General features: G+C 42.4%; 1 protein-coding gene across 8 annotated transcripts in view; it reads right to left on the bottom strand.

Moving 5' to 3' along the window:
- slc24a2a (solute carrier family 24 member 2a) overlaps positions 1–27,527 on the bottom strand; it is a 34,788-nt gene extending 7,261 nt beyond the window's left edge. The window contains exons 1-6 of one of the 8 annotated variants that reach the window (XM_088413899.1): positions 27,367–27,527; positions 24,521–25,535; positions 9,552–9,590; positions 9,074–9,182; positions 6,320–6,334; positions 3,810–3,860 (exon numbers count right to left, since the gene is read on the bottom strand). In XM_088413899.1, the coding sequence (XP_088270025.1) occupies positions 3,810–3,860; positions 6,320–6,334; positions 9,074–9,182; positions 9,552–9,590; positions 24,521–25,369 (1,063 nt within the window). In that variant the 5' untranslated portion in view covers positions 25,370–25,535; positions 27,367–27,527. Of the gene's footprint in view, positions 1–3,809; positions 3,861–6,319; positions 6,335–9,073; positions 9,183–9,551; positions 9,601–24,520; positions 25,536–27,366 lie in introns of all 8 variants that reach the window. The other 7 variants (XM_088413894.1, XM_088413908.1, XM_088413917.1 and 4 more) reach the window with 7 other exon arrangements.

The following is a 27,527-nucleotide window of genomic DNA, read 5'->3' as shown; positions in this document are numbered from 1 at the left end:
CAGAAGCTAATAATCTTTTGTGAGAGCTATTACGTGGGGCGTGAGAGACTACTGTTGCAGTCAAGACCACGTCAACGGAAACTAAGAGATTACTGGGAATAGAGATTAGCAAGACCGAGACAAGACCGTGACTTTTGAAGGTCAAGGCTGAGATAAGACCAAGACTTCTGGAGGTCAAGACTGAGACAAGACCAAGAGGCTAAGAGGTTAAGAGGTCAAGACCGGAAAAAGAACACGACTTTTGATCGTGACCGGACAAGACTGAGACCGTCGGAGGTCAAGAGTGGGATTAGATCAAGACTCTCGGTAATGAAGACCAAGACAAGAAGATGACTGTTGGGGACCGACTGAGACGACAAATCATTTTTGCAGTCGGGATCGAGACGTCTCAGCATTTGAAAAAGTTTCACTCCGGGACATACGCTCGAATACAACGAGGCGCTCATTTGCACCACGTTTCGTCTCTGCGGAGAATGTTTTTTTCACGTGTGATTTACGGACCAAAAAAATGCGGTCATTCAAACAACAACAGCGAGAACACATTTGAGCAAATGACCGCAACGCGCGGATCCATTTTGGCTGGGTCGCAGCGCTCGATTTCCACGAAAAACTTCTGACGGACAACGGTCAAATGAAAAATCCGATGCCGATGAAGCGGGTAAGACCTTGGTATGCCCTCCGGAGCTCACCAGGACGCCCTCACGCCAAATGACGCATTCGAGGTTTTCCCGTTCCGGTTCTAATTCTGATCAAATGACGTCATTATGTGAGGCCCTTCACTCAATATAAAAGAAAATAAAAAATGGGAAAGTTTTGCGTGCGTGGCCCGCCTGCCACCAATTAGCTTTTTTGCGATCGATAGCTTTTTCATTTTTTGGAGCGCGGGGTGATTTGTTTCTGTCAATGTCAATATGCGCTCAGCCAACCATGCCAGCGCTCGTCTGTGACCTTCGGCAAAATCGTTAGGGACCACCGGTCTCGTTCTACCGTCACGCACGCAAACACGGACGCTTCATCTTTTCAGCGTTGTTTTTGTTATTGTCAAACACCAATCTTAAGGGGAAAAAAACGGGTGTCAATAACGCTGATTTGTTCCCACCCCTTTTTTTTTTTCCCAAAAAATGAAGGCCAAAAATATGGATGCGTCCTATAAATGGTCATTTTTATTTTTATACACCATTCAAAGAAGATTGATCTGTCAGCCACATAAGCTGACTTTTGATGCACAGATGCACTTTTTTTTTTTTTTTAATATATCAGGAGTATTCTTACTTATAATAATTACCGTAATGATCCGAGCTAAAGGGCGTACGTCATTTGCCTTTTGCAGCTCGTGTTAGCTGAGGTTGTTACGGCAATAATTTTAATAAAAGAAGCGAGCAAGATGAACCAACGTGCGAGTTGGTCGTAGCTGGTCTGTTATTGGTCGGTGTCCCTAAGATGCTGGTCCGCTGTTGGTCAGCGTCTCTGTGTCACTCAGATGCCGACATGCTAAAGACTTGCTTTTGTGTGAATATTTACAAGATCTTATTCATTGTGCAGTTTAGCGCTTAATTCAAACTTGAATTAGTTAGCCATGGATCACAAGAGTGCTGGTGATGTTCAAGAGAGAAGTAAGAAGATGATTACTATGGAAACGAAGCTGGAGAAAATAAAAAAAAATACGAAGAAGGCTAGGCTAGGCTAATCTCGCTAGGGATAATGGCCGTAACTAGCTTAAGTCTAGACACTCAAAGGTAGATAAAATTTCATTTTTCCATTATATATTTTTTTACTTACCATATTATTTTGTTAATTTTTTTTTAACATGTATATAAAATTTGGATGTTTTTACCTGGGGTTTTATACACATTAGCTAATTACCATATGTTCCTATTGCCCGACATACGACAATTTCGCCTTTTGATCCCAACTCCAGAACAGATTCATTTCAGAGGGGGTCCACTGTAAATTGCTTCATGTTCCAATTGTTTTGCTCTTAATTTGAAAAATGCACTGTTCCTGTCTCAGCATTAAAAAGCATTCAATTAGATTTGATTATACCTGAAAAAAGCTCGTTAAAATCTCACGTCCCCCCTGAAGTGTCAGAACACATTCTTCCTTCAAGAATTTTAAAGGCAGGAATATATTTCCGGCGAGGGCCATTTAACATGCACACAGACTTGCGCAATCTGTGTGAAAATTGAGGGGGAAAAAATGTTAAGAATAGCTTCAAGTTGTCGCGTTTGTCATGCTTTCTCTAACGCCAGCTCTGCCTCTTATAAAAGCGCCGTGTGGATGACTCACTCGGCTCGGGAAAATTCAGAGACGGCGGCTGCATCGCGAGTAGAATCTTGGACATGAATGATGGTTTTCTCGGTGAAAGAAAAAAAGAGGAAAAAAAAAAAAAGAAACACCTCTGGAGCAGGGGCGAGGGACGGTGTCGTGCCATGACGACAAGCATGCCTCAAAATAACACATATGCATCATGATACTCAAAATGGTAACCAAGCAAGACAGATTCTGGAAAGCCATCATGACAACACAAAAAAAGAAGGACACAGTTACCACGATTTGCATGGCTGAGACTAATGATTAATCGATTAATCCGTCGATTAATCGATGAATCGGATTGGAAAAAAATATTGATTTCTATCCCTTCAATTTAGAAAAAAGACTTTTACAACAGCGCAGAAAATGTGCTGAGTTTTTTAACGCTTTTGTGGCTGGTTTGATGCATAACGTCAGAAAATCGGCAAAATGTCGATTATTTTAAAAGCGGTAAATGCAAATATGTGTACTTGCCTTATCTTAAGTCAATACAAAGCTAATCTGAATGTTTTCCCCAAAAAAAACAACGAAAGATATCTGTCAATATTTGGGGAACTTCTGCTACGTACTTGTTCCAGAAACCAAAATAAAATCTTTGAATAATTAATAATAAATATTTAAAATGATACAGGTATCAGTACAATATGAAAATAAAAAATCTGTCGATAATTTGGTGAATCCGATTTCGTTTTAAAAAAAAGTTTACATTTTTATCCCTCTTGAAAAAAAATGTTTAGGCTTGAAAATTTGCTAATTTTTATGATTTACTTTACTTTTACTTTACTTTTATGATTTATGAGATACTAATTTGTTCTGTAATGTGAGACAAATAGGTAAAAATGTGCTCCAAGGTAAAAGCAGATGTTTGCAAAGGCCTTATTTTTTTCCAACACAAAGCTACACTGTTTGCTTTGAGGACTAAAGAAATCTTAAAACAAAGATGAAATTCTGAGCATTTGGACAATTTTAGGTCGACTGTATAAATAACTCATCGATTATCAAACATAGTAATTCATTTGATAATCATTTATTGCATCAACTAATGAATGAATAAACTTATTTTCTTTTCCATTCCTTCATGAAAAAAACATATTTTTTTCAAATTGACAATGTATGCAGATTCTTTATGAATTTGGTTGCCAGTTTGGTCTGTAATGTAAAAAAAAAAATTGGGAAAAAAAATCGAGTCCAAAATAAAAGCAGATGTTTGTAAACCCTGTTTTCATTCAAAGAGGTAAAAAGGCAACTACGAATATTTTTACATTTGACAAGATGAAAGTCTAAGTATTGGACAATTTATGGTATCCGAATGCTTTATCGATTATGAAAATTATTTATGTATTGATCGTTGCACTGCTACACTTTTGTTGTGAAAACCCAGAAAAAGCGTCACCAGAAACACATGCCCAAAATAAAATCAACAAAAATGAAAAGGTGAGGTGCTGATGGTGAAAAAGCAATAAGGACGCCACAAAGAAGTGAAAATTTTCAGGGCTTACCTTCCTCAGTCATTGAGTGATAATATTTTAGTTTCCCATAAGTCCCAAGCTCTACAAGGCCACAGCAAAAGACAAGGAAGGGTAAGGGCAACGGACACACAGAGAAAAGGAAAAGAGTGAACGCCACTGCACACAAACGCGCGCGGAACCCAAGTCCACGTCCTCCTCTGCAAAAGCGCCAAGCGGCCACAGAAACATTGCCTGAGAAATTTGCTGGTGAGCGTGCAAAATAAAAGCAGGATAAAAACATGAAACAACTCTTCCTCTCCTCCTTTCAGTTTCATTTTCACAGACAGCAGCGGTAGAAAATACATGCGGGTCAAAGGTCAATTTGTACTGCGTTGCTACATCTGGCTTCATAACCAACTACCGGATTTTCTGGAATTTTCTCAAAAGCTGACAGTGCGCCTTATAATCCGGTGCACTTTATACAGTGCATAAAACGCAAGTTTTTATTTTTGAATAACTTAATCACCATGTAAATTCTTCAATTTCTACCTCTGCATTTCATTTAGACGTGTATTTTTTTACAATAAATTGTTTTATAATGCCGTGTTTGAAAATTTCACGTGCTATATATGCTCACAATGTGAAGCAATCTACATGGGGACAAATTTTTATTCTTAATTTCTGATTGTCTATTAATAAAGTTTGACTGACGGCTGATCATTTTGTTGACATTCTCTTTAGTGCAGCTCTATCTAGCGGATGCATAACCCTAGCCACTACTGTAGCTTCTATTCTATGCACCTCATAACGCGGTGAAAACAGTTGTAAAATTGGCCATTCATTGAAGGTGCGTTTTATAATCTGTTTTATAGTGTGGAAAATACGGTAATACAAACGAATGATGTTTCGGAATTTAGTGATTCTGAAGCAGCAACGTTTTTGCTTCACACTGACGATCTATGGTCACGGATATAGGCAATGCATCAAATTATTTTGAGGGTTATGTCTTTTTAAAATTCATTGGTTTGAAAAAGAGCGTGTCGTTCAATTGAGGGTTTTGCACAAGATGTAGAGTGATGAATGATGGTTCATTATAATATACGTGATGAATTAAACACATTATGTTCATCATAATAGCCATAAAAAATATACTAATTATAATAAAAATGAATTAGCTATCATAAAAAAAACTATAAAATAATACTAAATAAATAAATACGATAAAAACAAATGTAATACTAAATACATAAAATCAATTATAAATACAATAATATAAAAAATACAACAAATGATTAAAATATATTAGTGTTGTTTGAACATTGCCATCCATCCATTTTCTAAACCCTCACAGGGATTGCGGGCCTTTGATTTTTGGGCCGGTCCTACTGCGATATGATTTTTTAAATTCTTGCGCCAAATGTGAGTCGTGAGTCAGCTTGTCAGGCCTTCAAGACCAGGCCAGTACTTGAGCTTGGCATTGGATAGAGGGGGCAATCAAGCGGAGTGCAATCATTGCACTCGCCCAATACAAAGAGAGAGAGGCGGGGGGGGGGGGGGGGGGTTGTTGTTGTTTACCAGGGGCCCTCTTGTCCTTGCAGAATGCCCTCTAAACCTCTGCTGAGCCATTTAACTGAGTGCATGCACACCCGCTCTGTCTAGCTTGCGCCGGAGTGGACGCGTCGGTCTGAAGCATTAAAAAAAAAAAAAAAAAGGCTTTTAGCATTGATTCTTTTCACTTGCCTGGTGCGAGCCGACTCACATGAAGCAAAAACTGTATGTGCGATGTACAGGTCTCTATTTATGATAGGGCTGTATCGTAAGTGACGGATGGTGAGTAACGCTAGACTGGCACAATATACAAACAAACAAACAAAGCTAACAAACTCACTAACTAGCCAGCCAAGACATTTCCCCATTGACTGGGCTAATAATGTACACAATTTTATGCCTTGTACGCTAGATGGCCAGTCCACCCCTGATGGCACTCCGACGCAAAACCCGGAAGCCCTAGCACACTTTTTCACAAGTCGGACAGGTGTTTTAGCGCAGTAGTCAAGACTTGGCACGTGAAAGCAGGATTCCGCTTTCGGGTGGGATAAAACTTGCATGCGCAAGCTTCGCGCCGCCGCGTTCGCCGAGTCGGGACTCGGAACCTGCAGATGTGTGTCCCGGGCTTGCGACGAAACGGACAAAAAAACCAAGCATGAAGCAGTAAAGCTCCGACTCCAAAGGTGGTCGGATGCAGATTAAGCATGCATGCATGCAAAAACGGGCCGGGTCATTTTTAATCCCTTGTCAGGTTGAATGATAAGAAATCCTGAGGAAGGTCAGCCATCTGGCCGGGACGTGAACTCCATTCATGCCTGCACACTGACTACTAATAACCAAAAAGAGGAGAGAGAGAGAGGATGGGCTCGCTGAAGAAAAACCAAGCGGAGATGGTGACAGTGGCGGAGAAAGGACATCCGCACAGGAAAATACAAATACTGTATATGATGGACATACAAAAATACACGGAGGACAGCACATTAGAAGTGGGGAAAGAAATAAGATCAACTCACCAGAGTCCGCAAATTCTGAGGAGGACAGCGGACGCAGAGGGATAGAAACAGGCAAAAATCAATCCAAGCGCACCGTTTTGCATTCCAAATCAAGTTCACTGTGGTGATGCAATTTGTTCTCGCGCGAGAAACCTTTCAGAACATCGTGAAATAGACGCCGCACCTCACATCTCGCTAGATAGGATCGTGTCATCTCTTAAACAGAAAAAAAAACATCATAGTAATGATAAGAGTTAAACTTATCTCTTCATTTGAAAAACGTGGAGAAAAAATCTTCACGGATTGGTCCTAAACTAAACGCTAAACACTTTGGTTTATTAGTGTCAGATGACATCAAAATTAGCATGCATTTCACATATACTGTACAGGCATGACAATTTCGACAAGTGCTTCTCAGTTATTTTCTATAATGGCCCATATGAGCAAAAAAATTCTTTGCACCACCCTACTCTCCGTCTGCCATGATAAATTGGCTCATTTGTTATGCGTGTAATGTAACTCCGCAAAACATTGCATTCGGGTGAGCACTTCCATGAAAGAAAACTGAAAGAATAAGTAAGAGGATGAGGGCAAGTGACAAAAAAAACAAAAAGGATGGCGTGGCTGACTTTATTCTCAGAATTCTTCCTAGGCTCAAAATCCTCACTTTTAAAGTCAGGATTCTGACTCCAAAGTCACTTTAAACTGATTTCTGACTCGAAATGACTTTAAAATCTGACTTTTTAGTAAAAAACTGAGTTTATGCTCGGGATTTTGTTCTGTGTTTAACATGACTTTAGTCACAATTTCAAAAATGCTTGAAAGAAAAAGGGTGTCAGCATTCTAATTTTTATCTCACAGTTTGGCCTCCGCTTTCAGAAATCTCTCTTAAATCCAAATTCTTATTCTCAGAAATCTGACTTGAATGATGAAAATAGTCAGAATTTGCACTATAGTTGCAATTCTAAGATTAAAGTGGGGAATCTGACTCTAAAGTGAGAATTCTGATTTTAAAATCTGAGACTCCTAAAAGTAAAATCAGAATTTTGACAGAAAAGTGAGAACCCTACCACCTTAAAAAATATTCATTCTGAATTTAAAGACACTTTAAAGTCATAATTCTGACATCTGAGACCTCTGACCGACTAAGAATAACGTCAGAATTTGGAGAAATGACATCTTTCAAGTTGGACTTCTGAGAATCCTTCATGGTAACGAAGTGACTTGTCGGACATTTGAGACTTCTGGCTAAGAACAAAGTCAGAATTCTCACATTAAAGTCAGAATCCCGTTAAGTCAAGTCAAGTCAAGCTCCCGCTTGAAATTCCAACATTCAAGTGAAAATAAAAGTCAAAATTCTGAGAAAATTTGAGAATAAAGTCAAAATTTGCACTATAAATTGGGAATTCTGAGACTAAAGTGTAAATTCTTTCTTTAAGGAACTTGAAATTCTGGCTAAAGTGAGAATTCTGAGTAGGAAGTAGGAATTTTGAGATTAAACTGAGAAACCTGCCTATCCCCATCCAAATGCTCTTTCCTCGCCATCTACTGGCATGCAGGTGCAACTACAATTTATTCCAACGGAGAAAAAAAAAATCATATTCCCCTGGGTCACAGTCATAAAGTAACCTCAGAAATCCTCCTCAGTTGTGCGGGCCAGACAACTTATTTTGAGAAGGGTCCATGAAATATACATGCAACCACCATCATCACCACTTAAAAGGCCGAGTGCGCCGCACCTGCTCAACTCCCGCCGAGCAGCCCGACCGCTCGCCGCATTTGTGCTTTTTACAACCTCGGCACAACATCCGCAAGCAGACATACTTCTGCAGGTGTCCGTTGGGGAAGCATCAAATATGATTTGCTCTGATAGAAATTCACTGTTTTCCTGTACTATCCATTTACATTGATTAGAAGCAAACGTTCTCCACCTCGCGTCATCCGAGCATGATGGATGAGTCTCTCGCTGAACTAGATCTTGGACACACTTCTTTGTTTTTGTTTTTTTTTAACCGCTCAGACAGATTGATGGATCTACTTAGGGTTGAAATGTACAAGTTGATAGATGCTAATGGGCACTTTCAAGACAATCTCAGGACGGTGTGCTAATCTTTCCTGAGCGGAGTCGTCCCAGGCTTGGTTCGGCTCTCAAGGAACAAAAAGACACTTTCAGGAAGTCCCCGGAGGCAAACATTTTTTTTCTGTTTTCGTGTTGGTTCTTTTATAAGGAAGGGCGGAGCGGCCAACATGGCGTAAACATTTTTGACAGACAAATACTTTTGTTCGCACTTGTAAATATGTTCAGACCTACTTGTAGGCTACATGCTAAAAACTTAGCATTATTTTCCCTTAACGGAACAGGATATTGCACAGTCGCATACCTGTGGCATTATGGGAAAAAAGTGTCAACCAGACATAAACATAAAACCTTTAAAATGATCACAAAACAGGCTGTTGACGCTGAAAGGTATGAACTGAAACCTCGGCCCAGCTGTTGGATTAGATCAGCGGCGCCGAGCTATCCGAAGTTGGGCTTTTTGTTATGTCTTATATTGTATAATGCTTTGCTGAAAAAATAAGCAGGCGGGACGACTGAGCTCTGACAGCTCTGAAGCAAACACGAGAGTGGGAGCTTAGTTGTCCCTTGCTGGCAAGAAAAGTCAATCTTGGCTGGGCTGAGTTACTATTATACAGTCAAGTCTGGGCTTGTCTTGGTCTCGCCATTATGACAGAAAATATATTTGTATTTATTAATCCAATCAATGACAAGCTCACCTTCACTTAGAGGGTCCAAGGTGTGAATCATGAGCTGGAAAATGCTGTTCCTCATCAAGCTGTTGTGCAGGGAGGCCGAGCTGCCCCCCCTCTGGAGACGCGGTCTGGCCTGCGAGGACACGGAGACGCTGTTAAGAACACTTCCTGGCTGCCAAATAGAGAGATGTAGAGCATCTAGATAGGCTCATCAAAAAAATCCTGCGAGTGGCGCTCCGAGGGAGAAACGACTTCTTCGGAATGGCCCGGCTTCTCCAATTATGCTCCCGCTTGGAATATGATTCGTTAATCCGCTTTTGCATAAAACCCAGAGAGCAACCTGCAGGCAATGTTGATAAAATAGTCCAACTACTTCTAACACGAAGCCCTCGGGTTGCATTTAAAGTGGCATTGAAGTTCTTGGTGGATGACGTTAACACAGTATGGTGGGAGACACACACGTCTTTTAACGTGGACACAAATAAGGAGACAGGACACCTACCGACAACTTGCCGTCATCCTCGGGGGCCCCCGGACTCGCCTTCTCATCCAACACAAAGAAAGAGGACGATCAGAAAAGGGGGGAGAGAGAAGAGAACAAGACAAAGATGTGAAGCATGCCGCACACAACCATACAGACGTCACTTCACAGATACGGCCATGATGAGGATGATGATGAAAATGACGAAACACCTTCGAGGGGATGATTGTTTTGAAAGGCTGAGCCGATAGCATATGACAAATTCTCGGTGATCTCACTCATAAACGATGCCAAAAGTGTCATTTGACCAGAATGCGAAAAATGACTTGAATGAGAATTTCAGTCTTCTACCGTACCGCAGTCATTTCAATGTGTGAAAATTGTTCCGTGACGTCAAACGCGTGGGACGGAGACAAAAATAATTGTTCGAAAGACTCACTTGTAGGCAGCACTAAACGTAATCCAGTTTGTGGGTTTGTTCTTGTCAAATGTCAACATAAAGTAATATTTAGCTGTAATGCGTCATTGGCCGGCAAACTTATCCAAACATACTTGCAAATGATGTTGGATCATACATCTAGGCTAAATGCTAAACAGTAGGAGCTGAATTTTTTTCAGGAATTTCACAAGTAATGGGCTTCCGACAAGATTCTTGTTTGATGTGAATAAATTTTAATCACTAGTTTGGGAATGTACAAGTTAAAAAAAACATTTCAAATGTGCCGACATCCAAAACGGGAGAGAGTACGGGAGAGGGAAAGTCCGAAAGTCTGTGTCGCTACGTCCGAATGTTTGTGTATTCACGTCCGAACGTTCACGTAGACGTGTTCAAAATTTCACGCAGCAACATCTGAACGTTTACGTAGCCGAGTACCTTCACGTAGCTATGTCCGAACATTAACTGTAGCTATGTGCGAATGTTCACGTAGCTACATCCGTTCACGTAGCTACATCCAAACAGTCATGTAGCCATCTCAGTTCACGTAGCTACATCCGAACGTTCACGTGGCTACGTCCGAACGTTCACTTAGCTATGTGCTTTCAAGTAGCCACATCCGAACGTTCACGTAGCCAAAAATGAAAGTTCTCGCAGCCATGTTCGAACGTCCACGTAGACACGGTCGAACGGTCACATCGACACGTCCGAACATTCACGTAGACATGTCCGAAATTTCACGAGGCCACGTCCGAACTTTCACATAGCTACGTCCAAACGTTCACATAGCTACATCCGAATGTTCACGTAGCTACGTTCAAACGTTCACTTAGCCACTTCCGTTCAAGTAGCTACGTCCGAAAGTTAATGTAGCTACGTTCGTTCAGGTAGCTACATCCAGACGTTCACGTAGACACATCCGTTCTTGTAGCTACATCTGAAAGGTCACATAGCTACGTGTGAACGGTCACGTAGCCACATCTGTTCACGTGGCTAAGTCCGAACATTCACGTAGCCATGTCCATTCACGTAGCTAAGTCAGAACGTTTACGTAGCCACATCCATTCACGTAGCCACATCTGAACATATTTGTAGCTAAAGTCCGAACGTTCCCCATTGTTACGACCGAACGTTCACGTCGCCATGTGCCTTCAGGTAGCTACATCCGAACATTCGCTTAGCAACGTCCGAAAGTTCACGTAGCCACGTCCCTTCAGGTAGTTTTTCAGTAAAAATGTTTCATTCACATTGGCAGCTCCAAGCTTGTGTAGAGTATAAAAGTGGTTTTGACAAACTCGGGGAACAACAAAGAAAAAAAAAAAAGTGGCAAGTTGTCACACGGAACTTTTGGAGAGCGGACGTGTGACTCAGGCCTTCGAACAATCACTCACTCACTTCCAGACCATTCGTGCCAGCAGGCATTCTGGCACATCTATTTTTGAAAGGCAAACAAAGAAGCGGCGCTCGTCGCACGAAAAACGCGCGCGTGTGTGAAACGTCCCTCTGAAGGCTTCTTGCGAGCACGTTTATTTGGATGCCGGAGTATGGAGGCTTTGTTTCCCAGCCTACACGCTTGCTTTGTACAAAATGTGCAGGCGGAGATGTGTGGTGAGAAGATTCGCTGTGCCCGGTCAGACGATCTGGATGATGTTTTCTTAAAAAGTCTCTTGAAAACAGGACTTTCGCTTTGCGATTGCGCAGAAAACTGTTAAAATGATTTGATTATAGATCATACTGATAATACTATCTTGAATTGAATTAAGGTAATTACCGCAAAATATGCAAAAACTGAGGACTATAGAATACTCATTTGTGGATGTATAGGGTTATTATTATTATTATTTTTTTTATGGAAGTGTGCAGTTGCCAACAGAACCAATATTTTTGACTGGCAAGCTCATTTGGACATATTTGCAAATACATACCAATGTACTTGTTGGCTGAATGCTGAAAAGTAAACATCTTTTTCCTATAATGCCACAGGATATCGCAAGTTAAGCCAAACAAAAAAAAGGTTGCATACGGCCCATTTTACACAAATACATTGAAAAATTAACCCTGTAATTTTCCTACGTGCCTCGGTGTAAGTGCATGTCCAAGTCAATCCCCTGTGGCATTGTGGGAAAAAAATGCTGCATTTTGCATTTAGTCTACAAGTATGTTTGAACATATTTGCAATTATGTTTGAATGCATTATGTTTTAAAAGCTTTTGTAAGGACATTCAAGCTAACTTGCAAATCCATTCAAACGCACTTGCAAATTGGTTAAGAAGTTTACCATTTTCCAAATTTGGTGTTTTTCTCGTATAAATGGGCCATACAATTTTGCTAGCTAGCAATTCTCTCAGTTAGCTTGACCACTTTAGAGCGCCTCATTGTTAGACATGAGTATGCGCTTGTGGATGTCGTGAGAGCACCTTGAATTGCCCCAAAAACAACAAAACAATTCAAAAACGGAAAAAGCTGCAAGGGATTTAGACCCTGCCGCGATTGGGTCGCTCATTAATGCAACGTTAAATATTATGACTAATAACCACAAAGAGAGATAAGTACGTTTGTGCGCTCCTCTAATCCCCGCCTTCCACCCGTTACGTAATGTCACATCAGGATGCTTCTGGGGAGCGGCTCAACTGGCGGCGGATGAGCGGGACGAACGGGCGGAGGAATATTCCCGCGCATCTACTGGCATGTGACGCAACCATACGCGGAATCATCGCTGAGTAAAAGTGTCATATGCATGAGCATTTCCACTCCAGCGTCACAAATTGCCAGCAGATTAACGGCGATTTTTTTTTTTTTTTTTTTCTATTGGGCTCTCGACGTCAGTAGAGGATTGGAGGCCTTTAGAACCGTTGTCCAAACTATCTCACAATGTGCAATAAGCTAATGTGCACATATTAAACCGTTCAGTTAACATTTTTGAGTGTCATAATTATATATAAGGCATAAAATGTACTATTTTCTCTCGCTAGGTCTCCACAATGGCTCCTTCAACAATAACTTGCTGATGATTACGGTGCTTTCATTTACATTAATTGTCAGAAAGGCATAAAAACACTAGAAATGCTATTGTGAAATAAAATGCAATAAAATGCGGTGCCCTACGTGTTTGTTGTTAAACAGTAGTCTGTGCGAGCATTCTACGATTCACAAGCTAACGCACTCATCGCTAGCTCAATTTTTAATCTCAATACGCATCGCTAGTTATCTTGAATGCTAATCAGAAGGAAACCTCGTTCTAGCATCTTTGTTACAAACCTACAATGAACAAACGTCATTAATTTATATATATATATATATATATATATATATATATATATATATATATATATATATATATATATATATATATATATATATATATATATATATATATATATATTTTATATATATCACACGGGCACGGTGGAAGAGTGGTTAGCAAGTCCGCCTCACAGTCCAGAGGTGGCAGGTTTGAATCTGGCCTTTCTGTGTGGAGTTTGCATGTTCTCCCTGTGCCTGCATTTGCTTTCTTTTGGTACTTTTCTCCCACATTCCCCAAAACATGCATGGTAGGTACATTGGATACGCTAAATTATCCTCGATTATGTTTGTGAGCGTGAATGGTTGCTTGTCTATGTGTGACTGTTGACAACCAGTTCACGGTGTACCCCATCTACTTCCCCAAAACAGCTGGCATAGGCTCAGGCACGCCCAGGACCCTAATGAGGGTAAGCGGCTAAGAAAATCCATGGATGGATGGCTCCATATCGCGCAGAACATTTTCAATGAATATGGGTCTTATCATATGAAAGATTGACTTCCATTCCTTACTTTGAATTGCATGTAGGTAATATCTGTGTTGTAAGTGTGGAAACACTGCCATCCAATGGTCACAGTTATCACTACAGCATAACCTCACACATAAAATAAAGCCGCTATCTCACTGTAGAAACACGAAATAAAATCTTCAGGAGAGTGTGTAGATTTTTTGCACACAAAACTTGGGAAAAGTACTGTCATCTATACTAGCCATTGGGGTGGCCTGCAAATTCATATCAGGTGGCACTGTGCCAAACAGATGGCGCCAACCAAGCAAGTCAACTTGTGTTTGAAATGCAGGTCAGCATTGTGGCAATGACAACAAAAAAATAAAGCGCCTCTTTCTCCTCATAAGGCGGCGCGTATATAAAAACGATGAAGTGACAGTTATTAGCAGTTTTGTGCTGCGAGCCCCCCGCCTCGTTAAAGCGACTTGTGCAAATCTTCCGGCAGGCGAGCGAGCTATCTTCTGGAGCGTGACGGAACACCCTCCGAGATTTGTCCGCGTACATCAGCCATTGCCCTTTCTTTCCTTTTTGCCTGAGATGATAATAACCATCTTTAAGAGGGTGGGGTGAGGTGGGGGGGGGGGGGGGGGGGGGGTAAAATTTGCACAAGTCAAGAAGCCGCCCACTTGCTAATTAGTAACCCCTTCATTTTTGCCTAACAAGCAGAACTAATTACAGAAGCTGCCACAGCGGCTGATTTCCCACAAGGCAGCGCTCACCAGCTCAAATTGCTTCCTCTCACCCGCCCACCGACCAATCAGCTGCCGGCTTCGGGGAGACGCACACAGGGGGATGGCAAAACTGCCAATGCGGCAATGGAGCGGGTTAGGGTTGAGGTGTTTTGATATGTGATCCGCCAATGAAGTGATCATTAGGAATACTGTTGTTCGGGTGGAATTGATAGTAAATGAAGCGAGCGAGGCAACAGAATTGAAGTGACGTTCGTATACATTTAATTATGTTGAATTATATTTGCAAGTATGTTGGAACGTACTTGTTGAAAAGCTGGGTGATATGGCCCAAAAATTAAATCTCATTTTTTTTTCCATTCATTCATCCAATTTGGAAGATTAAAATTTATTATAAATCTATTTATTAAGTGTCAAAGCCAGTAAACATTTAAATAAAGATATGATTTGTTAAAAAAAATACATCACGGTCAAAATGTTCACACAACAATAACGTGTACTGAATGTTAATCGGTTTTCATCTAAACTTAACATTCATTGCTTGTGAATTAAATGCCACAATTACCGTATTTTCCGCACTATAAGGCACACCTAAAAGCCTTAATTTTTTTTAAAAAGCTGACGGTGTGCCTTATAATCAGGTGCGCCTTATATATGGATCAATATTGAGATATTGGGATTTGTAGATGGGGAATGAAGTGATAAAGTAAGCTCTACCTGTTTCTTTTGTGTGTTTACAGTTGAACAAGGTTGCTCATCTTGAGTTATTATGCTATTGAGAGTTTAGAGTTATTATTTGAGTTATTATTGTTGTTACCTTGAGTATTACTATATTGTGATTGAAAAAGTTTTCAAATATGTCATTAATTGAGGGTGCGCCTTATAATCCGGTGCGCCTTATAGTGCGGAAAATATGGTAAATAGTTTGTAACTATTGTAAACAAGCCTTATAAACCACATATTCTGCCACTTGTGCAAACTTTAGTTTCGCAATTTAGTTCATTTTCAATTCGCAAAGTTTCAAAATGGCAAACTAATTTCTTGCCTAGCCTTAACTTGGTAAATGTTACAAATGTAGCATTTTTTCCATCGTGCCACAAAATATCAGCTTGCACGTGGGCAAGAAAGTAGTTTGTCTTTTATTATACCAATATATTAGAAAATCAAGTAAGTTAAAGTTTATTTGTCAATTTTACAGTATCATTATAATGCTAGTTTAGCATTTTCTCCACATAATGTCACAGGTTATGCAAACGTGCAAGTCAATACTCGGTAGCATTATAAGAAACGATGCTGTGTTTTTAGCATGTAGCTTCTAAGCACATTTGTATTTGCGCATACATCGAGTTCCGCTTGTGCATCAAAGGGCTTCTTATTTTAAGCATTTTTCCTATATATATATTACAAATAATCCTACGTTGTAATGTTGCCAAAGATGTTTGATCGTATTTGAACATAAAGAACGTCTGAACAAGTTTGACAGTGAAAAATGTTAACTCTACTGTGGCAGCTTCATACTTCCATACCACAGAAACACCAATTGTGAGTGCAAAGATGTCTTCCACTTCTGCTTGAAAGCATTAAAATCATAAATTATTGATGTCTGGACATTCCCACTAAAGAAGCTGAAACGGTGGAAATATTTCCTGATGGCTTTCTTAGATTTCACACAGGATTCCAAAGTTCTGGTTACAGATTGACTTTTAGCAATTTGGCTATCAATCAGCCGGACGTTGGGGCGGGGCTTTACAAAACGCGGAGGGTCTCGGGTGTTATTTCACGGACCGACGAGATAAAGATCCCGCTGCCCTTCACATGATGCGTTTTCAGTACAGTTATCTAATTCGACCTCGCGTTCAGAAATAGCTCGGGATCGATAGGCTCTCAATTTCTTGCTTTGCCAGAGTCTTCTCTCAGAAAATTCAAAAAAAAAAAAAGAATCCCTGTATATAAAGTATACTGTCTCAGATTGTAAGGAATGCTCATTTGTGGACGGCTTTGACCTTGATTTGACTTTCAAGACCCTATCTCTCCTTGCCTTGGGAAAAAAATGCAGTTAGTGAGTGAGCTGTCCATGGTGCTTAAATGGAGACAAACGCTCCATCGCGGACTCGTAACAAGCGATACTTTCAATTTCTTCGAATCCAACCACCCGAGGGGACCCGCATTATTCATCCGGAATCCAGAAGTGGGCCGCACAATGGCGATAATTTGTTTTTCAAATGGCGCACGGCGATGTTTAACTCCTTTTGGATGCACTACAAAATGCTAATGCGACGGAGATAACACAGTAAGCACCTGGGATGCAAATGAGCACGCCGCTCGCCGTTATTAGCAATGAATGCGGCTGCAAACAACAACGGCGCCAGGCTATTGATGGCCAAAGTCTAGTTGCGCTGCAGCTGCATTGGACGATACAACTTGGACGCGTTTATTGTGGCGCTGAGATCAAACTCAACGGCTCTTCTATTTTTAAACCCGGGTAACTTGGTGAAGTATTAATAGATGGTTCAAAACCTTTACAGCCCACACCCGGAAAGCCGGCTTCTTCTACAAGCTCTTTTGAAGTGATGTGAGGTATATTTAGCCATTTTTAGAAGTAAAACTTTATTTCGTTTATAAACGATTCAATGACTGTTATTTTGCAATCACAAGTAATGCGTTTATAAAAACACATTTCGCCACTTGCTGAAAATGACATCATCCGCTCAAGGCTCAGGTAACCAATCGCGGTTCACCTACGTTTTGGGTTTGGTTGGTAGGGGTGAAACGAGAGCTCAGGTAATTCAAGCAAATCATTTTCTACCTTGGTTACTCATTTCTTTCGTTATGGGACAAGCTAACGGCAGAAGTCAAAAGCTAAAGGAAGCAGCAAGTGCTCATGTTATGTATGACTGAAACACGCCTCCTATGCTGTGAGAAGGTCAACTTCAAAATAAACTTAACCCCACGAATAATATATGGACATCAATGCCTTGGAATATTCTTATTTTGAAGTGAATGCAGGCAGCATGTAACTGCTGACTTGACAAATTAAAGATGTCGACAACACTATGTCCTAAAACCAAGTTCAACCAGAAGTTTTGCTAATAAAGGATGCTTAAAAAAACAGATTTATGCTCGAGGGTTAGCGGCTAGCAGCGGTAGCAACAGCGAGGAGCATCAGATGCTAGCAGCTTTAGCAGCTAGCAGCTGTTAAATATTCCATATAGGCTCTCACCATGGCATTACTTTACAAAGGCAGTTTCATACATGTAAATCTCTCCACTGAAACAGTTTTCCGTTCCTACTGAACACTTTTGAACAAAGCAAGATTACTCAAATGTGTTTTTCTAGCCAGCAAAAATCGCTACTGGTTTGGAACTCACTTTCTTTTCGAAACCAAAGGAGAGTTTTTGTCAGAATTTTCGCAACTGTGTCTAGAAAGTAAAATAGTCTGCTGATGTGCACAATTTTAAGTTATAAAAAAGTAGTTCCCCGTATTGACTGTCTTCAGGTCCCAGTACCTTAAAATACGGCTGGTTTCGGCCTAATGCAAGTATCTGCACAACAAATGAAAGAAAACTGTCCAATGTTTGATGACATGACAGTAACATTTCACGAGCCGGTGTCGCTAAAAATGACAAACGCGAGCACGCGATCGCAAACAGGATCTTCCGTTTCATGTTGCGCTTAAACGCGGCATCGCCGACGGGAAAGGGAACGCCGGCGGTCCGCCTTGTAAACTGATCTTTGAAGCCCCGTCCCGCCGAAAAATCTCGCCTCTGCGCGAGCTATTTATAGCTTACTAATGCCGCGAGCAGAGGTCGCAACCCTTCCATCTCAGCAGATGCAACATCTGCCTCCGCGCACCAGCAACTTATCTGACGACGACGGAGGAATCTTAACCGGCTTCCTGGCCCGCTTTGCTTCCCCGTGCAAATTTTCTCCAAGTCAGCCGTTTGCCAATAAAGCCGACGCGAGGAATAAACGTCGCTTCCGGGCTCCCCTTACGGCTGTTAAGTATAATCAGATGACCCGTGAATGCATTCTGATGACTCGGAGGCGGCCGTCCGAGAGGAATGGAAGCGAGCGGCGTCATGAGTACGGGTTGACCTCGTGCGCCCTTTCCGCTCCGACTTTCACGCTTGTTGGTTACTAAGACCTCCGGGCGGGCACTGGGCTTGACTCCCGTCTCATCGAGTCACTGACCGGCAGACTAAGAAGCTTAGCGGAATGCGTCGCTGTTTGCGACGCGCTGCGCGGGAACCCGTGCGCGGTGGCGATTCTTTTTCACCCCGCTAGGGATCTTGCCGTCCTAACTTCTTGCGCGGCTACGGTCAAAAGCTCCCGTGAGATTAAGCCGCCGACCGAGCGCTCGTTAAGTAAACAAAGGTATTAGGCAGCGGTCGGGATGAACAAATAGGTAAAGACATCCTTCCAACATCTGCGCTGCTCAAATCAAATCGCGTCCCCGGCGCCGGGATTAGAGCGCGGACGCACCGACGCAATAAAATTCGGCCGCGTGACTTTGCCCCTTTCCCCCGACTTTGAAAAAGGGCCTCCGGGGTTGAAGTCGCGGGAGCGACGATCGCCAGACTTGAAGAGTCTTTTGATGTCCTTTGAAAGTCGGAAGCGGTGCTTCTCAAATTGGGCTAGGTGAAGGCATTTTCGGGGGGGCTACGTGAAATTTTCTCCAGGGTATCGGCGTATATTAGCAAATGAAATGTAATGCTTTGTGAAAGGCGCTGGAAGTGCGGTTAGCACGTCCACCTCACAGCGCAGAGTCCCAAGTTCAAATCCAGCTCCTTCCCTGGCTCCTGTGTGGAGTTTGCATGCTCTCCCCATGCCTGCGCGGATTCTCTCCGGGCACGCCACACAATACAATTCACTAAGTGTACTGGATGATCTAAATTGCCCTTAGGTGTGATTGGATGCGTGATTGGTTGTTTGTCCGTGTGCCTTGGCTAGCAACCAGTTGAGGGTGTCCTACGCCTGCTACTCGAGAGCTGGGATAGGCACCAGCAAGCCGGTGACCCCCGCTATGATAGGCGGCGATGGAAAATGGATGGATGCTTTGTGAAAGGGGTAGTACATTTTTCTTTTGAAATTAAGCGCAAATAAATAGGAACATGAAGCCACATTTTGCTAAATAATGTTATAGTGACTCCTTTTTAATGCATTTATTTTGTACGGTTTTATACAGCCATGCATTGTCATTTACAACGCACTTTTCTGGCAGATGAGAGAAATAAAATGTTACACGATCTTCTGGAGTTGACGAAAATATACCCAGGGATGCTGCCACTAATATAGTTCCAAAAGTGATTAAAATAGAAATGGATGTTTTCTTTTTTCATCCAAAAGTACTTTGTGGATGTCAAATGGGGTTATGCCAGGACACTTCAGGAGGACCCGAGACTGTTAAAAAAAGTTTCTGCGGGTGGCAACAAATTTGATTGAATACGTTTTCATGCCGTGACAGAAACAGCTGTCTTCTCAAATTAAGAGCAAATTAATTGTAACTTGAAGCAAAATAGTTAAATTGTGTTCTAGTCACTCCTTTGTAGAAGGCTGTACGCCTTTATTTTGTTGTTTTAATCGAACTGAATGCTTTGTAATGTTGTAACAAGATCAGTCCTTTTTCCTTTTTGAATTAAGAGCAGTTTAATTGGAAACGGAAACACGTTATTGCTAAATGTTGCTATCGTGAGTCCTTTGCGAAACATATGCCCGCCTGACAAAGAAGTGTTTGATTTGATCTTCGTGAAGGTAACCAATATATGGCACTGGCACATTTTGTCGCGATGAGCTTGTTACCTAACAGTTTTATTAACCGCGCACCTTTTGGCTGTGTACCATAATGCGAGAAAGCGGATGCCAGAAGCCCACTTTTAATCAAATGTACAGGTGTCAAACTCATTTGTTGCAGCAATCCAACGCAAATAAAGACCACCTGCTTTGATTCTCGCTAAATTGATTTGTTTTTTTTTTCATTTTGGCACAACAGATATTACAAGTATTCCCCCCGCGCCCCGCAAAATCCTTTCCCACAATAAAAATGGAAGAATAGAATTAATATTTGGTCCTCACTATTTTTCACAACTTCTAGTTTCAAATTCAGTTTGTTGTCATGAACATTTATTATATCTGGACCACAGTTTCAAATATGAATATATAAATAAGACTTCACATAGCTGTTGATGAATTGGAATCAGATCGACTTATTATAGTCTCATAAGTGGATGTTTTTTTTTTTTAATCTGAAGGTCAAAGGCATAGTACACCTATTTAGTCATTTTCATCTGTAAAATGGAAATATGATTTTCTATAATTAACTTGGTACCTAAATACATTTTTTTTTAAACTACAACTAACTCATTCAGTGCTGGCTATAATCAGACCCTTTACACGAGTATTTGAAAATAATAAATAATTAAGATAAAATGTAAATCGGTACCTGGCAAAGAAAGTCGCAAAATTACGTCTTTGGGATTGAACGAGTTTGGTCACAAAGTTATGTCATTTTGGGCATCAGCAAGTGACCAAAGTAATTCTAGTGGATTTTTTTTGTAGCTAAATATGATCCATTTAAAGCACGGGTATCAAACTCAAGGCCTGGGGGCCAAATCCGGCCGGCGCCGTCAATTTATGTGGTCCGCGAAAAACAAATCATGGAAATTTCTGTGACTTGCTCAACCCATTTTCCCAAATTTCGGCTTGTCTTGTACAATTAAATGATAAAGATGAGAATTTGCAATATTTTGGGCTTTGTTTTGTTACAATAACGTCAACAAACTGTAATGCTTTACTTCTGATTTCAAAACAACTAAGCTATTCATTATGTTGTGCCCAGCAATAATACTATAAGACGATTTAAAGTTGAATTAGTTTTCCCATCATTTCGGCCCAATGAGAGAAGTTGTAGGTACAATATGGCCCCCGACAAAACTGCGTTTGACACCCCTGATTTAAGGTGTGGAGAAAAAAGCTGACATGCTAGAAAAAAAAGGGCTAAAATTTGCATGTTAAACCCAAAATTGCATTGCATTGCATTGAGTATATCAGGTTAAAACTAAACTTTATTCTTTATTTTTAATTGTTGCCCTGTGTAATAAATGAGCTCGGTTAAACAGTTAAAATGGATTTTTGACGTCTATAGCCGACAATGGCAGTAGACGTGTTACTAACATTCTCATTACGCAACCAATGATGAAAATTTGCTTGACACTTTTTCTTGTCCTCACAAGGATGGCGATTTGTCCCACCCCCGAACCTCAATTCTGTTCCCGTGCATCACGGGAACGCGACGGTCAAATTGCGTCGGGTTAACCGTCTGTCTATCTATGTCGCAATTCCGGCGCGTGACACGCGCCTGCTAAATTGCCAATTAAAACCCAAAATAACACACGTGCGCACGTCCCCAAAGTGTCAAGACTTGATGAAAAATGGCGGCTCTTCGGAAGATTACACGCGGGCCTTCGCTGCCCTAATTAACCCGGACGGCGCATCTGACTACCGAGCAAAACACAAATGGCGATCTGTTCGACCGCAACATCGCCGCCGCCCGCTCTCGCGTCTCCCGCGCACACAGGCGGAGCAATCGGCGTCCGCACCCCGAATGTTTGGCGGCTCAAGGTCACCTCGCCAGTCTGGCGCGGCGCCGGCGCGCCTTCCTCCTCCCTCGCCTGTCAAACCAACCGATTGAGCGTAACCTTGTGCGACATCACGGAAAGTAAAAAGCGCCGCCTCTTCCTGGTGAAATTTGAAAGAAAAAAAAAAGTGCTCACAGCAAATCCTGCCATCACAAAGGCTTTACGGGACAATGCTTCCCCAAATTTCATTTCCACCTCATGTCACAAGGAAAGCTAAATCCGCGCGGATAATCTGCAGGCCGGTGTCCGATTGCGCCGCGGTGCCGGCGAGCGGATGGGAGCCGGGCGAGCGGGTCTACGACGGCCGTTTGTGGTTATGATGACTCACGGATCGCAAATGGCCCCTGAGGACTTCTGGAGGATTTGTTAATGAGGCACAAATTGGATAGCTTCAAATGATATTTTTGCCATTTTCTTGTACTTGATTCGGCCACTGAATTATATTTCATGTACAGCGAATGCATTTAAAAAGCCATTTTTGCATTTGCCGTCATTTGGAAATGACATGTGCTCAAGGGTCAGTTCACGACCAATCAGATCTCACCTGTGTTCTGGTTTTGGTCACGTGACATTCATACGCTTGGTTACCAGAGCCCTGCATGCATTGCCAATATCGGTCGACAGCAAGCAGAAAAAAAATCCTTTTGAAGATATTAATTTGACGTGAAAAATTATTTACTGTCGTTAACAAAATAAGTACAGGAAAAAAAAAACGGTTTTACTGCTGAAAATGGCCAGATGAAGCATCTCTTTAAAGGGACGGTGCGTAAGATTGAGACCGTTTTGATTATGGGCAGCAGGAGGTACTGCAGGGGCTGCATTTAACCCGTAGCTATAACAAACATGGCCGCCTCCGGAGAAGTGCCACCCCAATCTAAATTTTACACAGCGTCCCTTTAAGAGAATGACACATTCGACTAGGGTGACCAGATGTCCGTGTTTAACCAGGACAGAACTGGTTTTGGGACTTGTGTCCAGAGTCTTACCTGATTTCAACAGTCCCATTGTTTTATCCCGATGATACATTTTTTCAATCTAATCAGCAAACTAGTTGTTTGGATCATGTGTATGTCATTCCAATGACTGGAACTTAAACAACTTCCAGCTTTCATGTCTGTGAGTCATAGAAAATGACATCAGACCGTAGCAAGCTGAGTGTTTCTGGCGGCGTTTTTCCAACGTGAGATCGCAAGGTACGATGTGACAATAAATTTTCGAGTTTTATGAAGAAGGTTTTGCAGGGAAAAAAAGATGCTCTCATTCATTGATTAATCGCGGCGTGGATGAGCGACGTGCTGTACTGTACTTGTGTTTGGCAGTTGAGCTAAGGTGCGTTCAATGACCACTTCGCACAGTGGGATATTTTGTCTAATTGCGAATGTTATGTAAAATGCATTAGCCTGGCCATAATGATAAAAGAATTTAACTTAAATCCTTCCTATTATTTGCAGTATACCGCAACTTGAACTACTTCCTGCTTCCGTGTCCAAGAATCATGGGAAATGTAGACAGAGCCTAGCGTTTCTGGGGGTACGTTTCCAATGCGGTTTTATGAGCAAGGTTTTTCAATGCTTTGGATGCTTTCAATGACCGCTCACACAGTGGGTCATCTACAACATCTCTAGAAATCCTCATTCAATGCGCCGATATATTTGATGAACCGAAATTAGATGAAACTCAAGTTAAAGGGGATACAAATTTGACTCGATCGGCAGGTCACTGGGCCTGACCAAAAAAATATAAAATAAAAAAGTATTTGGATGATAGTAAGTGCCTTGACTTACCAAATAGGTCTAGTGAGTATTGTGGAATTTTTTTAAGATTCAGGCGAGATTTGTAAGATAGTCTGGAGGAAAAAAATGGTTATTTTGGGTTTCCTTTTGAAGCTTCAAAGGCGCAAGTCTTAACAGATCTGTCTCATGGTCTGTGGAGACCATAGGGACGCGTAAAAAGATGATCACTGCTAAGGTGGAGGAACTACAAGAAAGGCGGCAAATGCAGCACAATAATACACATCGGTGCTGAAAACACTTATCTGTCAAGGTCATCTCATTCTAGCTACACATATGTCGTTAACAGGTGTTAACGAAAGAACAAATTGTTATCCTGAATACTTTTTTTCCCATGACATGAGCATTAATTGCATATTTCTTTTTTTGTCGAGTATTGTAGCCCGTTGACGTCAAATTTGGTTTTGTTATAAGTTTGGTTTTGTTATAATCGAACAGTACCCCCCAACCACAGTGAGTCAGAATGCTCTAAATCGGATGTTTTTTTATGGCCGACGATCCGGAAACGAGCTTTTTTGGCCCCGGCCGACACGATTCGCGCTCGGCACGGCGAGCCCGATGACATGGAGGCGCGCATCCTCAAAAGCAGGCACGGGCCGGTCGGGGCGGGGCGAGGAGAGAATCCCACTCACCTTGGGCTGCACCTCCACCTCCACCACTTGGTTCTTGTTCATGCAGTTCTTGACAAAGCCCTCCACCCGGCCGTTGAACTTCATGAAGATGACGTAGGCGGCGTATCCCGACAGCAGCGTGATACTTTCCCACACGGAGATGAAGTTGTCCAGGAAGAAGACGATGAGCAGGACCAGGTCCAGGATGTAGAAGGAGACGTCGCGGAAGAGCGGCCACCAGGTGAGGTTGAGGATCTCCTTGGAGAAGATGGCGCACATGCCGATGACGAAGAGGATGTTGAAGACGGCCGAGCCCACGATGGTGCCGATGCCCACGTTGCTGTGCGAGATGAAGACGCCGATGATGGACGTGAAGAGCTCGGGGGCCGAGCCGCCGGCCGCCATGAAGGTGGCGCCGGCCACGTCGTCCGAGATGGCCAGCTTCTCGGTGATGACGGTGAGCGCCGGGACGAAGAACTCGTCGCACACGATGGCCAGGGCGATGAACATGTAGATCATGCCGAACATGTGGAGGACCACGGCGCCCTGCCGCCTCTCCTGGAGGCTGAAAAGGTCCGGCGGGTACTCCCCCTGGCTTTCGTTGGCGCCGCCCGTCCATTTGGCGCCGCCGGATTCGTTGGCGTCCGCCCGCTGCCGGCTGAAGAGCAGAGTCCTGCGGGGCGCCGGCTGGCCCGCCCCCGGGAGCGCCTCGCCGACGGAGCTCCACGTCAGGGCGCGGACGGAGACGGCGCTCACGGCCAGCAGGCTCGCCACCAAGCCCAGGATCCGCGCCGGCCTCAGTTTTCTCCGCAAGCGGCGCTGAGCCCTCCGCTCGCCCTCCGCGGGCTGCGGAGCCCCCGGCCGATGCATCTCTGCGCTTTTCTGGCTCGCTAGGATGGGGGGGGGGGACAGTCGGGCGGGGGCGCGGCTTTTACCGCAGGTGGGAAAACATGCTTTGGGCCTCAAACGCGTTGAAGGGACTGCTGGTGCTTTCCTGGATCTGGCTTGCCAAATGTTGCCTTCATATTAGCCTCCGCTGGAAACGCAACAAAGGATACAAGACACAATGAGAAATGTACGCCGCCTCCTTCGATCGCCGTCCGACGCCGGCGCCGAAAGGGCCGCCCGCCATGAGATGATTTCATTCGCGACCGGTATTTGTAAATCGTGCGCTTAGGTTTTTTGAAACCGCCACGTCAAAGCCCCGCAACAAAAGTGGATTAGGGGCGGACCCGTTATCGGTTGAAGCGATTATCGGAGGCCAAAATCGTCATTTTGAGGAATGTGGAAAATCTCGTTTAAAACTGTTGTCCTAACGTAATGAGTGATTGTGCTCACCCTGGGAACACATTTTTATTCGAAAATAAAAAACGTTTAATCTAAATTTCTGGCGTTTTGAAACGTTATTAGAATTGGAAGCTATAAAATTCAACTTTTCTTGGAACTTTAGAAGACATATTGAGGCTCCCAAACTTTTGTTAGAATTTTGAACGAAATAAAACATATATTTTAAAATAAAGAAAATCAACGTTATACAAATCTGTTGTTCAATATTCAAGCTTAAACACATCGTTTTTTTTTATTGACAAAATGTTGCCTTTTACGAAAACAAAAAAATAAAGGAAATCTGATCAATCCATATCGGCCCCGAAAAAACCCAAAACAAAACATTGGTCTATTTTTATTCCTGATCACCTCAGCAGTTCTCAACCTTCTTTTTTTAAAAGATGTACCCGCCATGAAATATTTTTTTTAATCCAAGCGATAAAAAAATCTCTCAACCAGCGAAAGTATTTTGGGATGAGCCCTTGTAGTGGTATCTCTCAACATATTTTATTCAGCAACTTCGGAAGATACATTATTTAACATTATCTGTTTTATTTCTGGATAGACTGCCTGAAAATTGCGTCATGCAAAGAAATTCGAGCTTTGCTAAAGGCTTTACGAAAACACAATTTAGCAATAATTTGCTTCATGTTCCAAATCATTTGCTCGTAACTTGAAAAGAAAAATAAACTGTTCCTGTCACGGCATTGAAAATAATTAAATTTGTCAAAACTTTGGAACTACATTTGTAGTGGCATCACGCTGAATATTTTATTCAGCAACTCCCTAAAATATGTAACATCATCTGTTTTATTTTTGGCTCATTTCTCGGAAAATTGCATCACTGATAACAGCGTGCACCCGTGTAACATTTATCAAAACAGAGGCATGCAACATTTTGCTCTACAATACAATTTAGCATTGAGCTGCTTCATGTTCTAATTACTTTGCTCTTAATTTGAAATAAAGAACGCACCGTTTGCATTAATTAATTAACTGCTGATCCCTGCAGAAACCACGTTAACATCTCTTACAGCCCCCGAAGTGCCTTTACGTGCCACCGCCACTGGATTACACCATAAGGGGTTGAAATTCACACCTTCTATACCTCCATTTCTGACAGCTCGTACAACACGGACCAATCATTTTGCTCGCTCAGTGGGCTGAGTAGAGAAAAACGCAAATCCCCCCCCAAAAATCAAACATCGGAGGTCGTACGCAAAACACGATATGGAAAACTTGACAGGAGGAGATGATTTTTGGCATGCGCCAAACTGCAGCGAGAGAAATCACAAGGAGGCCGTCTGATAACCGTGATGACGAAGCTGAAAAGGGCTGAGCGCTATTCTTCTTCATCATTTATTTTGATGGCCCGAGCCCATCCGCGCCACCGCTAACTCTACCCTTTACTGATGCATTCGCTCTATCGGCTGTATTCAATGGACAGGAACAGAGGGAGGGGGAAAAAAAAAAAAACACGAGGCGATGCGTAATGTGGAGGCGCATGACGCGCGGCGCGGACGTGCGAGGTCTCGCCTTACCTTGGATGGAGGCAACGGACAGCAGCAGGTTGCAAATTCGCAGCCCCGTGCCCTCTTGCTCTCATTGAGCACAAAAATGTCACCGGTCTCGGCTGTGGCGGCGGACAGAGGAGGAGCTTTTGACAGAGGAGGAGGATGAGCGGGAGGAGGAGGAGGTGGGG

This window comes from Hippichthys cyanospilos, chromosome 1, assembly GCF_059441005.1.
Source record: "Hippichthys cyanospilos isolate Australia breed blue-spotted pipefish chromosome 1, RoL_Hcya_1.0, whole genome shotgun sequence".
In the NCBI taxonomy this organism is placed as follows: domain Eukaryota; kingdom Metazoa; phylum Chordata; class Actinopteri; order Syngnathiformes; family Syngnathidae; genus Hippichthys; species Hippichthys cyanospilos.
Note: the sequence above shows the minus strand (reverse complement) of the source record. Positions and strands in the feature narration are given on the sequence as shown.